This window comes from Suricata suricatta, chromosome 10 (genome assembly GCF_006229205.1).
Source record: "Suricata suricatta isolate VVHF042 chromosome 10, meerkat_22Aug2017_6uvM2_HiC, whole genome shotgun sequence".
Classification (NCBI taxonomy): Eukaryota; Metazoa; Chordata; class Mammalia; order Carnivora; family Herpestidae; genus Suricata; species Suricata suricatta.
Window position 1 is genome coordinate 136119570 of NC_043709.1, and position 11207 is coordinate 136130776.

The window sequence follows — 11207 nt, forward strand, 5'->3', positions numbered from 1 at the left end:
TGGTGAAAGTTTGTAGCTTCCTTTCCCAATACATCTTCTTTTTATTGAGAACTTCCATTTTTATCCTGTGTTCCTCCTCTGCCATCTCACACTCCCGCTCTATCTGCTGGATTTTGGCCACATGCACCTCATTCATCTGTATCAGCTGCAGCTGTAAGATAGACATTTGTTGATGGTGTTCTTCCTCATGCATCTTTTTTAAAGCACCTTCCTGAGAGGTTTTGCTCCTGTAGTGTTTATTGGCTGTTATTCTGACAGCTGAACACGAGGGTTCAGGTTGAGAGGTCCCCTCACACACTGGAAAATGTATGAACTCTTTCTCATCATCGCACAGTTCTCTATTTGAAACAGCAAATGATTCTGGGGCTGCGCCGTCGGGGTGGAACTCGGGCTCCTCCTCTGGGGGGCCCTGCAGGAAGTAGAGCTGCTTGGGCAGCATGCTGGCGATCTTCTCCTTCCCGAGGACGTGGGTGCTCAGGAGAGGGCTGACGCTCCGTTTCACCTTCTCTCTCCTCTCATGGGCCATAATCTTTTTGATCTGAGCCTTGATGTTCTCCCAGCACTTCTTCAGCTGCTTGAAATCTCGCAGCGACACGCTTGGCTGGGAGTTGTATTCGTGGGCCAGCATCTGCCAGGTCCACTGCTTGAGGGCAATAGTTCGCGCGACGCTCTTCTTACATTCCAGCACATATTTGTACCTTTCTACCAAAGCAAGCAGGATGCTCTTTTCCAATTCCGAAAAGTATTTGGCAGGTTTTATAATTTCGTTGTTTTGCATTTTCTACTATATTTCTCCTGGCTGCTCGCTATCCTCAGTTTCTCTTCATCTTTAAAATGAGGGCTTGGAGTCCGCGATTCCTATGGTCCGTGGCCCCTTTTAAGTATACAGGCCGAGTCCCAATCACGCTGTGCAGAGGCGGCCGCCTGGCCGGCCGGGCTGGGGTCACGGTGGCTCCTACGTTTTTTTTTTCATTACTACCACTGTATTCTTTAGTTTCAGAAAGTCTGTTTGTTTTTTTTTTTAACATTTATTCTTTTTAACATTCATTTTTGAGAGACAGAGACAGACTGTGAGTGGGGAAGGAGCATACAGAGAGGGATACACACAATCCAAAGCAGACTCCAGGCTCTGAGCTGTCAGCACAAAGCCTAACATGGGGTTCAAACCCATGAACCGTGAGATAATGACCTGAGCTGAAGTCAGACACTTAACCAACTTAGCCACCCAGGTGCCTCTTGGCTCTATTTTGATTTCTAGGTCTTTGTGAAACCCATCATTTTGTTCATGTATTGTTTTCCTGATTGCATCAAGTTGTCTTTGTTCCTTGTAGCTCAGTGAGCTTCTTTTAAACCATTATTTTGAATTCTTTGTCAGGAAATTCATGAATCTCCATCCCTCTAGGGTTAGTTACTAGAAATGTTTTTTGTTCCATGGAGCCTTGATTTGGTGTCTATACACTTGAAGGAACAGTCACTTCTACCAGAGTTTAGGGGCCCGCTTCGGCAGGCAAAACCATCACTGGCTGAGGGGTACAGGGGGCCGTGGCTGGCATGCACAGGGCTGCTGGCTTTGGCACCGGTTCTGGGAACTGAGACAGCATGGGGTCCAGGTCGCAGGTATGCACACTGAGCCAGGGCATGGGGGCAATGCCTCTCTTGTCTGTGGAGGTCGGCCAAAAGAACAGGCATTTTCCGGGCCATCCCTATCCTGTCTGTAGTGTCTAGTAGGAAGGTCTGGGGTGTGAGTGTGTCTCTGGTCTCAAGGATCTCTGTGAGCTTAAGGAAATGCACAGTGGTGGCTGAGCCCTGGCTTTAGTGCTCCAGATGCACTACTGGAAATTATTTAATGATTTTCATCTACTTCATTTCTCCTCTCCGGAACCTATTTTCAAGGTAAAGAAAGAATGCTGGGGTGGGGGGAGATAGGGGGGCAGCAAAGTCACAAGACAGAGGCATTTGGACTTTGTCCTTCATGGCATTCATAAGTGAGCACGACACTGGTGTCAGTGGTGATACCCCAGAACAGGTGGTGGCTTCTTTATTATGTAGGCAAGAATTACGAAACTCCTCTTGAATTTAACAAATGCTGGGGAAGCATATAAAGCTGTTCCTTTAGGGAACCACTACTTTTTCCATGTGAATCTTTCTTCTTGATGCTGGAATGGTCGTCTTGTTCATGCCTTTTTGAATCCTGAGGAACTCAACAATCATGAATCAACCCCCAAACAGAGGACTCATCTGTTAGCACCCTCAGATTAGCACACTAATGACATTTTAAAGATTCTAATTACACCCAGATGCAAAATATCTTCCTGAATATATCAGAAATCACAAGCTTAAGAAAAACAGAAATATTACATTTTTCTAATGCAGTTGTAGTTTATTTTCTACCTATTTTTATTCCAATTTAAAGTTGATTGTTAAAGCAGTAACCACTGTTAATATGTATAAACAGACATGTGGCTCTCTAGCAATTTAGGTAGCCGTGAAAAGCTACAAATTTACTTAATCCACAGGTAGGTGTATAGAGATGTGTGCACATAGCCATCAGCTCTAATTATTAAGATAATGAACCTGTGGTCTCTCATCATGGGCTTTTCTGAAATCCTGTTAGTAAAAAGGCCTTGGAAGGTATACTGTGGCCATGAGCCCAGACACAGGAGCCAGAATTCAAACATGTGGATGTGACTCCTAGCCTACCACTGACGGGCTGAGTCCGCCTGTCTCTCTGTCTTGGCTGCACATCCGTAAAGCGTCCATCCCATCGCTCCTGGTCCCTGGGAACCGCCGGGCGGGGGGGGGCATGGTGCTGGCACCCTTCCCCTCCCACCTGCCAGAAGAGGGGAGCCGTGGCCCACCACCTGGCCCCGACCTCCTGTGGCCCTCCAGCTGCTGTCCACTGAAGGCGTTCAGAAGCGAGACAGCAAATTCATGAAATAAACAGCAGAAAGCAGACAGTGTAGTCTATTTGTCAGCCACAGGGGAAAAAGGTGAGCCCCTGATGTTATTAAACCTTTGTCATCAATGCAAGGTGAGCCATCCATATGTCCCCCGCCTTTTACTTTTTGTAGATCGTTTATTTTAAAGACAGTATTTTCTTCACTTTCACTGGTCTGTTTCTCTACCGTAACTAATCACATGGAACTTAACAATGCCCACAATACACATCTAAAAGTGCCTTCACATCTGTAAAGTCGTATTTACAGATGTGGCCAGTCCTCAGCCCTGTCTGTTCAGATCTGTCCCACCATACATAAGAGCGAGCTGCTTACCCACCGGCAAAGAATTCTTTTGTTCAGCCAACAAGCCACAGCTAGAGCCCGTCCCCATGGGGAGACAGCAGTGGAGGGAACCTCACTGCCGTGCCCCTGGATTTCTCTGCTTGGTCGCCACACATGTTGGTCCCCACCCATTCAGAGGGAGGGATACAGGTGTGGGGTCGCTGATGAGCAGGGTGAGGACTGCAGAGACCAAAGGGGCAGGGGTGGGGCAGGGGCAGAGCCGGTGGGCGAGAGGGAGCGGGCCGCTGCCCGGGGACTCGGGCTGGAGATAGCAAGGTGGCCATTCAGGGTTACGTTCCATGGCACGTGCCCAGCTCTTTGCTCCTGCAGGGAGAAGTGTCAGCTCCCAGCCCCACGAGAGCGGGGGAGCAACTGGCTGGCCAGCCGTGGTCCCCCAGTCTGTCCCAGCTCTGCCATTCATCCCCACTGCTGACCCACGGGTCCTCTCCACCTTTAGACGATGCCGGCGGGTGAGGGGCCACTGAGGGAGCCGACGCAGTACGGAGGCGAGGGTTATAGCCACACGGCAGGCGGGGAAGTGTGTGGAAACCACAGAGGTGACAGCAGTCCCGCTGAAGACAGGCCAGGTAGTCAAGAGTCACTGGGGGAGCTGAGGATTGGAAATCTGATCAGAACCCAAGGGTGGGGTTTCTGGTCTCGCCGAAATTGGACTATGCAGAGAGAAACACAGAAGCCCAAAAGGGAGGCCTGGTTGACAAGTTTAGGGGAGGCTGTGCAGAGCTCCCTCAGTGAGAGAATCTTGTCACATTGTTGTCAGACCTCTCTGCACGTTTGGATCCCCGGTGTAGCTCCCAGAAGGTGCTGGGGCTGGCTGTGCTGCCTGAACTTCTGGCTCCAGGGATCCAGGAAGGGGTCTGTGGACCCCCAGATGGCCCCGGGTGCTCTCCTACCCCCCAGGAAGCCCTCCTTCTCCAGCTACCAGGGGTCCTTTGCTCCCTAAACTGCTGCAGTTAACACAGTCATCAAACCCGAATTTGTGCAGGAGACAGAATTTCACACTCGCCGCCTCCCGCCTCCTCACTGTGCTCGCCTTCATTAGGCTCATGTGCTCACACCTTCCTGCCCTGCCCACCTGTCTGGAGGCAGAACAGCGACTGAGCATGTCCCCCGGGGTCTAACCACACCTGTGTGCATGCAGGATCCCACGTGCCTCTCATATAGAGGGCCTTGTCTTCTTTGTCTCTATATTTCGTTAGTGTCCTGCTCAATAAATTTTGATTTATTCTTTTCCCCAGGGGACAGGTGTAGAGATGAAATAAGAGTGGAAATTCCTGAGACACTGTCACCACTGTGGCTTCTCCGGGGCCACTGTGGACACAGCTGAGCTCTCCCCAGTGACAGCCTCTTCCGCTCCAGCTTGCCCTAGGGGGTGCTTCAGACGCCCCCCAAGGCAAATGCACACTTAGATTGGGACACACCGTGTGCGTGTGTTGATGTGATGGTTGCCAAAATGAGTAAGACAGAGCTCTCGTCCTCAGCCGCTCGGGCCAATCAGGGTGACATTTACGCCAACGGTCACAAAATCATGGGGCCCGAGGACAAAATCAGAGAGGAAGGAACCCAACCAGAGAGCTGAGGGCAGACAAGCAGCCCACAACGAAAGACAATGTAACTCCAGGCATTTCATGCTCAAGTGGGCTGTTGCCACAGACACTGTCCTCCAGATGAAAACAGAAGAACCGATGGAAAGCTGTTAAAAGATCGAGCGAAGAAGAGTCTAAGTCACCCAAAACTGACTGATGTGTTCACTGCAAAGGGACTACATCCAATAGTTGACATGTATGTGATTTCTCCCTCAGACTGGCTTTGCATCCAAGAAGACGCAGTGTCTGTGCATGGGGTGCAGAGTACAGTCAAAGGTGCAGCTTTCAGGGCGCCCCTCTATTCTGCTGGTGACCAGCCTCCCTTAGAACCCACGGCGCTGGTGGAGCAGTCACCAGGCCGGGCAACAGCACGGTCAGGGCTGACTGGGGTCAAGGAAGGACTCAACTCAAGGAGGTGTTTCGTAAAGTTCTGCCTTAAAACACACCCTCAGCATCATACACACCTGCCTACTGGTGCCAGAACATGTCCCTCAAATGGCCGAGTCCTGAGAAAACTGTGATCTCACGGACCGTGCAAATCAGTGAGAAGGATTGCTGGGAGACTCTGTGCTTGCACACGTCCAGGCAACACTGATGACAAGAGCAGTTGACGCTGAAGAGCGAGATCATGCGTGCACACCATAGACGCCAGACCCCGCATCTCACACCATCTCACTGCACCTGCTAAGAACCCTGTGATATAGGCACCAGGCCCATCTCAGAGAAGGGGAAATCGAGGCCTACATAACGTTCAGAGTCAGGCCACTGTGAAGTAACAACAGGATTTGAATCTGGATCAGAATGACTTCAGAAAGTCCATGGCTAAGTCCCAGCCAAAGAACCCCTCATGATCCACACACGGTCCGTAACACCTACCTCTATGTGCGTTCATCACCGTGGCAACAAAACCACTCTGAAGCCCACACCTGCTGTCGGGTGGGGCTGGGGGAGAGCAGGGGACACTGCCCTCTGCTCAGCTGGGCAGCTGGCCTACATGCTGAGGACTGATCCCTAGAGGGCTTGGCTGGCGGCTGCAGGCTGGTGCTGGCAGTGGTCTGGGAGCTCAGCCTGGCCCATGGCCCAGGGGATCCCTCCTGGCGGGGGTCCAAGAGGGAGCACCCCAGGAACAAAACCGGGGCATGGTGTTAAGGACTGCTCAGAAGTCACATGCCACTGTCCCCTCCTTGCTCCACCTGTTGGGAAGGTCTCCAAGGAGAGGACACAGGGCCAGCCACTGCACGGCAGTCACCCAGAGGTCAGCAGAAAGATGGGCTGGTGAGATGGGTGATGCAGGCACAGCCGTCTGTGGAAAATGCAATCTGCCAAAATATAGTACTGCCCGGGCTTGGGGTCCGTGCCACACGGGCAGGGAAGGGAGCCTCATGCCGGCACCTGTCAGTCACAGTGGCCCTGTGGCTGCATACAGAAGCCTCACCCCGAAGCAACGCCCTCTGACCCTTCCTTTCTCCCTCCATTACAGGCGACCCCTGGTCGCCTGAGCAGCCTGCTTCTGGAGACACTACGGTCTTCCACCACAAGAAAGAACGGTCTCAGTGATGCTGCAAGCCAGGTCTGTGTCCCGAGGGTGAGAATCAGGACTATCAGGAGTAATTCCGACACGTCTTTTACAGCACAGGAACCACGGCTCAGAAGGGCTCCCTGGCCCATTCCTCTGAGCCCACAGGAAGTGCTTTTTCCGCTCTGGGGGTGACACTAAGGATTTCTTCCATCTTTCATGACTTCCTTCAAATTTGGTATTAGCCTCTAGATACTTTGAGATATAGAACAGTTAAGTAGTCAGGTAATTTGAATTATGTAGTCAGACTTTGAAATTAACGAGGCTTGATCGCCGTTGTCAGCAAACAGGATCCATTCCGAGACCAAGAGATGCCTCTGCCGCGGACACACGGGGCCCGTGGGAGTTCACCTCCCAGTTAGTGGGGTTTCTCTGAGCTGCACTGGCCACCACTGGGAGCTGCCGGTCTGCTGCACTCCCTGCAGGGGGGCACAGGCCGCGCCCTCCGGGGCGCTCCCCCACATTCACCGAGCACACCATAGCGCCACAAAGTGGTGAGGGGATGGGGCCGCCCGGGCTCCCAGGGCCTATCTGGCCCCGCCCATATGCAAATCTAACCTTTCTGATATTTCAGCATTATAAACCCAGACAGGAGTTCAACAGGAAAATATTTACTGAAGGCTTTCTCTCTCATAATCTATCGATTTTAATATCCTTACCACTTTGGCTAAATGTCAATTTTACCCTGAGGACCTACGATTGCAAATTTGAACATACTTTATTCATTTACGGCATTCGAAATATTAGTATTGGAAATGAGTAAAGTTTGAGTCTTTCAGTGTTCCTATTTAAAGTTTGTTTTTCCTATTTGAATAATGCTGGTAATTTGCCACGGTAATTGGAGCCGACAGTCCCCGTGCGCAACCCCAGGTAGAACCTAGCACGGCATTTCATTCTGTGACACACAGCTCGTTAAGTGTGGGGCCAGGTTCCCCACTTAACCTTTGGGATCACAAGCACCTGATTATCATTATCGTTTAACCAGAAGCCAAATCCTCTCTCCTCTGATCATTTCTGGTCCAAATCTGCAGCCTGGGCCAATCCGTGCGTAAACACCACCAACGCTGCACATCTCAGACCCAGACTCCTCGGGCTCCGAGCAGTGGCTCAGGGACATTGCCCCCCGGCCCCACTGCCCACACGTGCTCCCGTTGTTGGAGGGGCACGGGGGGGGGGGGGGGGGGCGGGCCTTTATGAGCCTCCCCGGAGGAGAGGTCTTTGGTGGCATCTCCTTGCCCAGCAGTTGTGCACAGGGAGGCCTCGTGAAGGACACATTAACCCCCTCCTGCAGCCAGGGACCCCTTTGCAGGCTTTTTCTAAATTGCTAAATCACCAATTGCTAAATGAGTACAGCTGGATGTCTCTTTTTCATATTTAACAAAGAAGTTACGTGGTGAATGTCGGTTTATTTTCCCAGGTGCTGGGAGCGGGTCTTTACAGCCATTCTGTGAAGGGAAGCCGGCCATTCCCAGATGCCCGGGGCCAGCCTCTCCTAGCCCACCCCAGAGCACACCAGACCCCCACCTGCCCACTGCTGGGGAAGGGGTGTCCGGAAGGCCCCCGCCCCACCTCTAAGTTGTCTGGAGGGTGTGCTCCCAGCCAAGGACTGGGATAGACAGACCATGGAGGGGTCTCTGCAGGACCCAGTCCCGCCCTTCCGTCCCCTCTCCCTGGATGGTCACAGGCTTGGGCACCTGCCTCCAGCTCATGTGTGTGTAGGATATCTTGGGAGTGGGACTTATAACTGTAGCTGGATGCAGCGAGAGCAGTGACAGGCTACGGCGTGAGCCCAAGGGCCACAGGTTCCGTGATGGGGTAGGCGGGGCAACAGGCTCAACTGCTCTGGAGCCCCCTGGCCTCTCCACACCTGCACCCCTGTAAGGCCCCCTGGCTTCCCCCCTTGTCACACAGAATGCACCAATGGGGCCCAGCCGTCCCCAAATGCTGCCAGCGTCTGCCTCTTGGAGCAGAGGGGCTGCCACCCCACCCTGAGTGAGTGATTTCAGGGAACCCCCCACCCCACTCAGCGCCCCTGCCAGGCCCCTTCAGGGATGGAGGCTTAGCTGAGCTTCAGCTGTGGCTACGGGCTCCCTGCACTCTATCAGCACCGCCTGAGCAAGCCACTATGTGCCCATGGTCATCTCGGAGGGTGTCCGGTGTGCAGTCGGATTCAGGTTGTCTCTGGAGTTTGAGGCACCGGCCCCAGGAGAGTGGCCGACACCACAGGCTGAGACCCAAGAGCACAACCCAGAAGGCGGACACACCCAGCTGAGCACATGGCCGGGCCCCCAGGTGTCCCTGAGCACCCGTGTCTGCAGCCCTAAGACGGGACGAGAGCTGTGCGGGGCCCTCTGTGTTCCCACTCTGCGTCCGCACAGCATCTGTCACACTGAGCCCCAGGAAGCAGTCAGGAACATTCGCGGAGTTATCGCAGGAGCGCCTGGTCTGGAATCTGGGTGTGATCTCTCATCACGAGCGTGCGCAGACCTGCACCCTCTGTGACCTCATTACATCTTCACGCAGACTGTCTGAGCAGCTCGCCCTCTCCCTGCAAGCGCACTGCCCCACCTCTGGATTTCTCCAGCCATGACTCCCCCACACTGTCCTGCTCCTGTCACCCTGGAAACTTGGCTTACATGACCCTGCAGGCCCGGCCCATCTGCCTCCTCAGAAAGCCGTCCCCAAGGGGCCCGCCCCCAGCCACTGACCACAGGTGACCTCTCTCCCCCAGAGGTGTCCCACCCTCCCCAGTGAGCAGTCTACACTGCACTTGATTCACATGGTACCTCACATGCCCCCTCCAGTGAGTCACATGGAGAACGTGAATCATAACCAGTGTATGCTGTCGTCAACTCACAGCATCATTAACAAAAATATAGAGAGCTCCTTAACCATGAGGCGGCTTGTAGAATAACTGCAATAGCACACTCACCACTTTTATAAAGTGACAACCAGGGACCTCAAAATAACATCAGCCACCATTACAATTACCTGTATAATCAATAAAAATATTGACCCCTTGTGCACAGGCGCTAGACCACATTGTATATACATGACGTGCACAGGAGAAAGAAAAACTTTTTCAGGATGCACCACCAAAGGAGACAGGTTCTAGGTGCTTCTGCGTCCGGAGGGAAATCACAGTCTCCGTGGAGGCAGTTACAGGAGCTCCCCCAGGGGCCCTGGTGAGGCTCACGTGGACAGAGACAGGAGATGGGTGCATAGGCACCAAGGCAGGTCCCGCGGAGCCCTGGAGGCAGCCCGGGCAAAGTGAGTGCATGGTCACTCTGAATCGCGGTGACGCATCTATACACCGCCATCGGGCCTTACGTTATTTAGACGACACAGCTGACCCATGCGCTGAACACTCAGTTCAACAGTGTGCTGTCAGTCCGCGTGCACTAGCCCGTCCCACCCGGCGGGATGAAGTCCTCGTGGCCCAAGGGCAAACCCTGGAATTTCAATCTACAAAAACCATCAGGGACATGACTGCTTACAGGCCCTCTAGCTGCTTCTACTGTAAACCGGGTGCAGGTGGGGAAGAAAAGCGAATTATTTTGGGATCTGATTAGCTGGGTTTGCGGTAACCAAAGTTGACTGTATCTATTAAATCCCAAGTGATTAGAACATAAGAGTTCCCTAGTGTTAAGTTAGATAGTAAGGACATACCTGGCGACATGAATTCTGTGTTTCTGTCTAGCTTGTAGAGCCCGCGTAATCAACCACAGCGTCATTTACATACACAAATGCAACTACGAAAACCTACCTACAGCTGCAATCATGTGTGCCCCTTAATTAAAAATCAATCGCCGAAAATAACCGCGTTGCAGGAGACGGCGGGGGGGGGGGGGGGGGGGGGGGGGGGGGGGGGGGGGGGGGGGGGGGGGGGGGGGGGGGGGGGGGGGGGGGGGGGGGGGGGGGGGGGGGGGGCGCAGAGAGGGGAGCCTTCATCCAGGAGGATGCGGAGACGGGGCAGGAGCACCCCGGGCCGGTTTCTCCCGCCTTTTCCAAAGCCGACACTTTTAACTTCTCAAAGACCCCGCGGGTCTGTGCGGAGACGACTCGAGTCCCTGCAACCACGCTCCGTGCCGACTCCCCTCCCGTCCGCTTTCACGGAAAGCCAGGAAAGCCACGGGGCAGAGTTCAGTTCATGAATACACCGCCAAACTCCCCTTGCAAAACCTGGAGCCTCGGGAGGGAGCGCGGCCTCCACACCCTGACCTCAGACCACGGTCTCCAGGGCCGGGTGGGAACAGACTTCTGTTGTCCGGAGCCACCCTGTTTGTGGTCTCTGTTCCGGTCACGCCGGGACACCCGTACCCAGTGTGCCCGGCACACGTGCCCACTCTCTCTGGACCTCCACCTCTAGCTCACGCAGGGCAGACGGCCTCCAGGACCCATCGCCCCCATGACGGACTCCACAGCCTCCAGAGGACGTGAGGCACCTCACCCAGCAGGAAGCCGGGAAGACCCCCGCACACACGTCCCGCGCCCAGAAGGCCCCACGGTGCGCCCCTCGCCGCCTGCCAGGCCCGAACCGTCACACCCGTATGGCGCCCACCACGCCAGGTTTCGGCAGCAGCCACGGCCCGGGCAAGGCCCCGCCTCCCACAGAAAGGCCCCCGCGTCCCGGGGAGGCCCCCAGTGTCCCCGGAAAGACCCCCCGCGTCCCACAGGAAGGCCCCGCGTCCCGGGGAGGCCCCCAGTGTCCCCGGAAAGACCCCCCGCGTCCCACAGGAAGGCCCC

General features: G+C 54.2%; 2 protein-coding genes across 2 annotated transcripts in view; one reads left to right on the plus strand and one right to left on the minus strand.

Annotated features, from left to right (window-relative positions):
- The window catches only part of LOC115303771 (myb/SANT-like DNA-binding domain-containing protein 3), a 1088-nt gene extending 310 nt beyond the window's left edge, over positions 1-778 (minus strand). The window contains exon 1 of the mRNA XM_029953673.1: positions 128-778. Coding sequence (XP_029809533.1) covers positions 128-778 — 651 coding nt within the window. The remainder of the gene's footprint in view (positions 1-127) is intronic.
- The window catches only part of ADARB2 (adenosine deaminase RNA specific B2 (inactive)), a 134194-nt gene that overhangs the window by 69031 nt on the left and 53956 nt on the right, over positions 1-11207 (plus strand). The window lies entirely within an intron of this gene.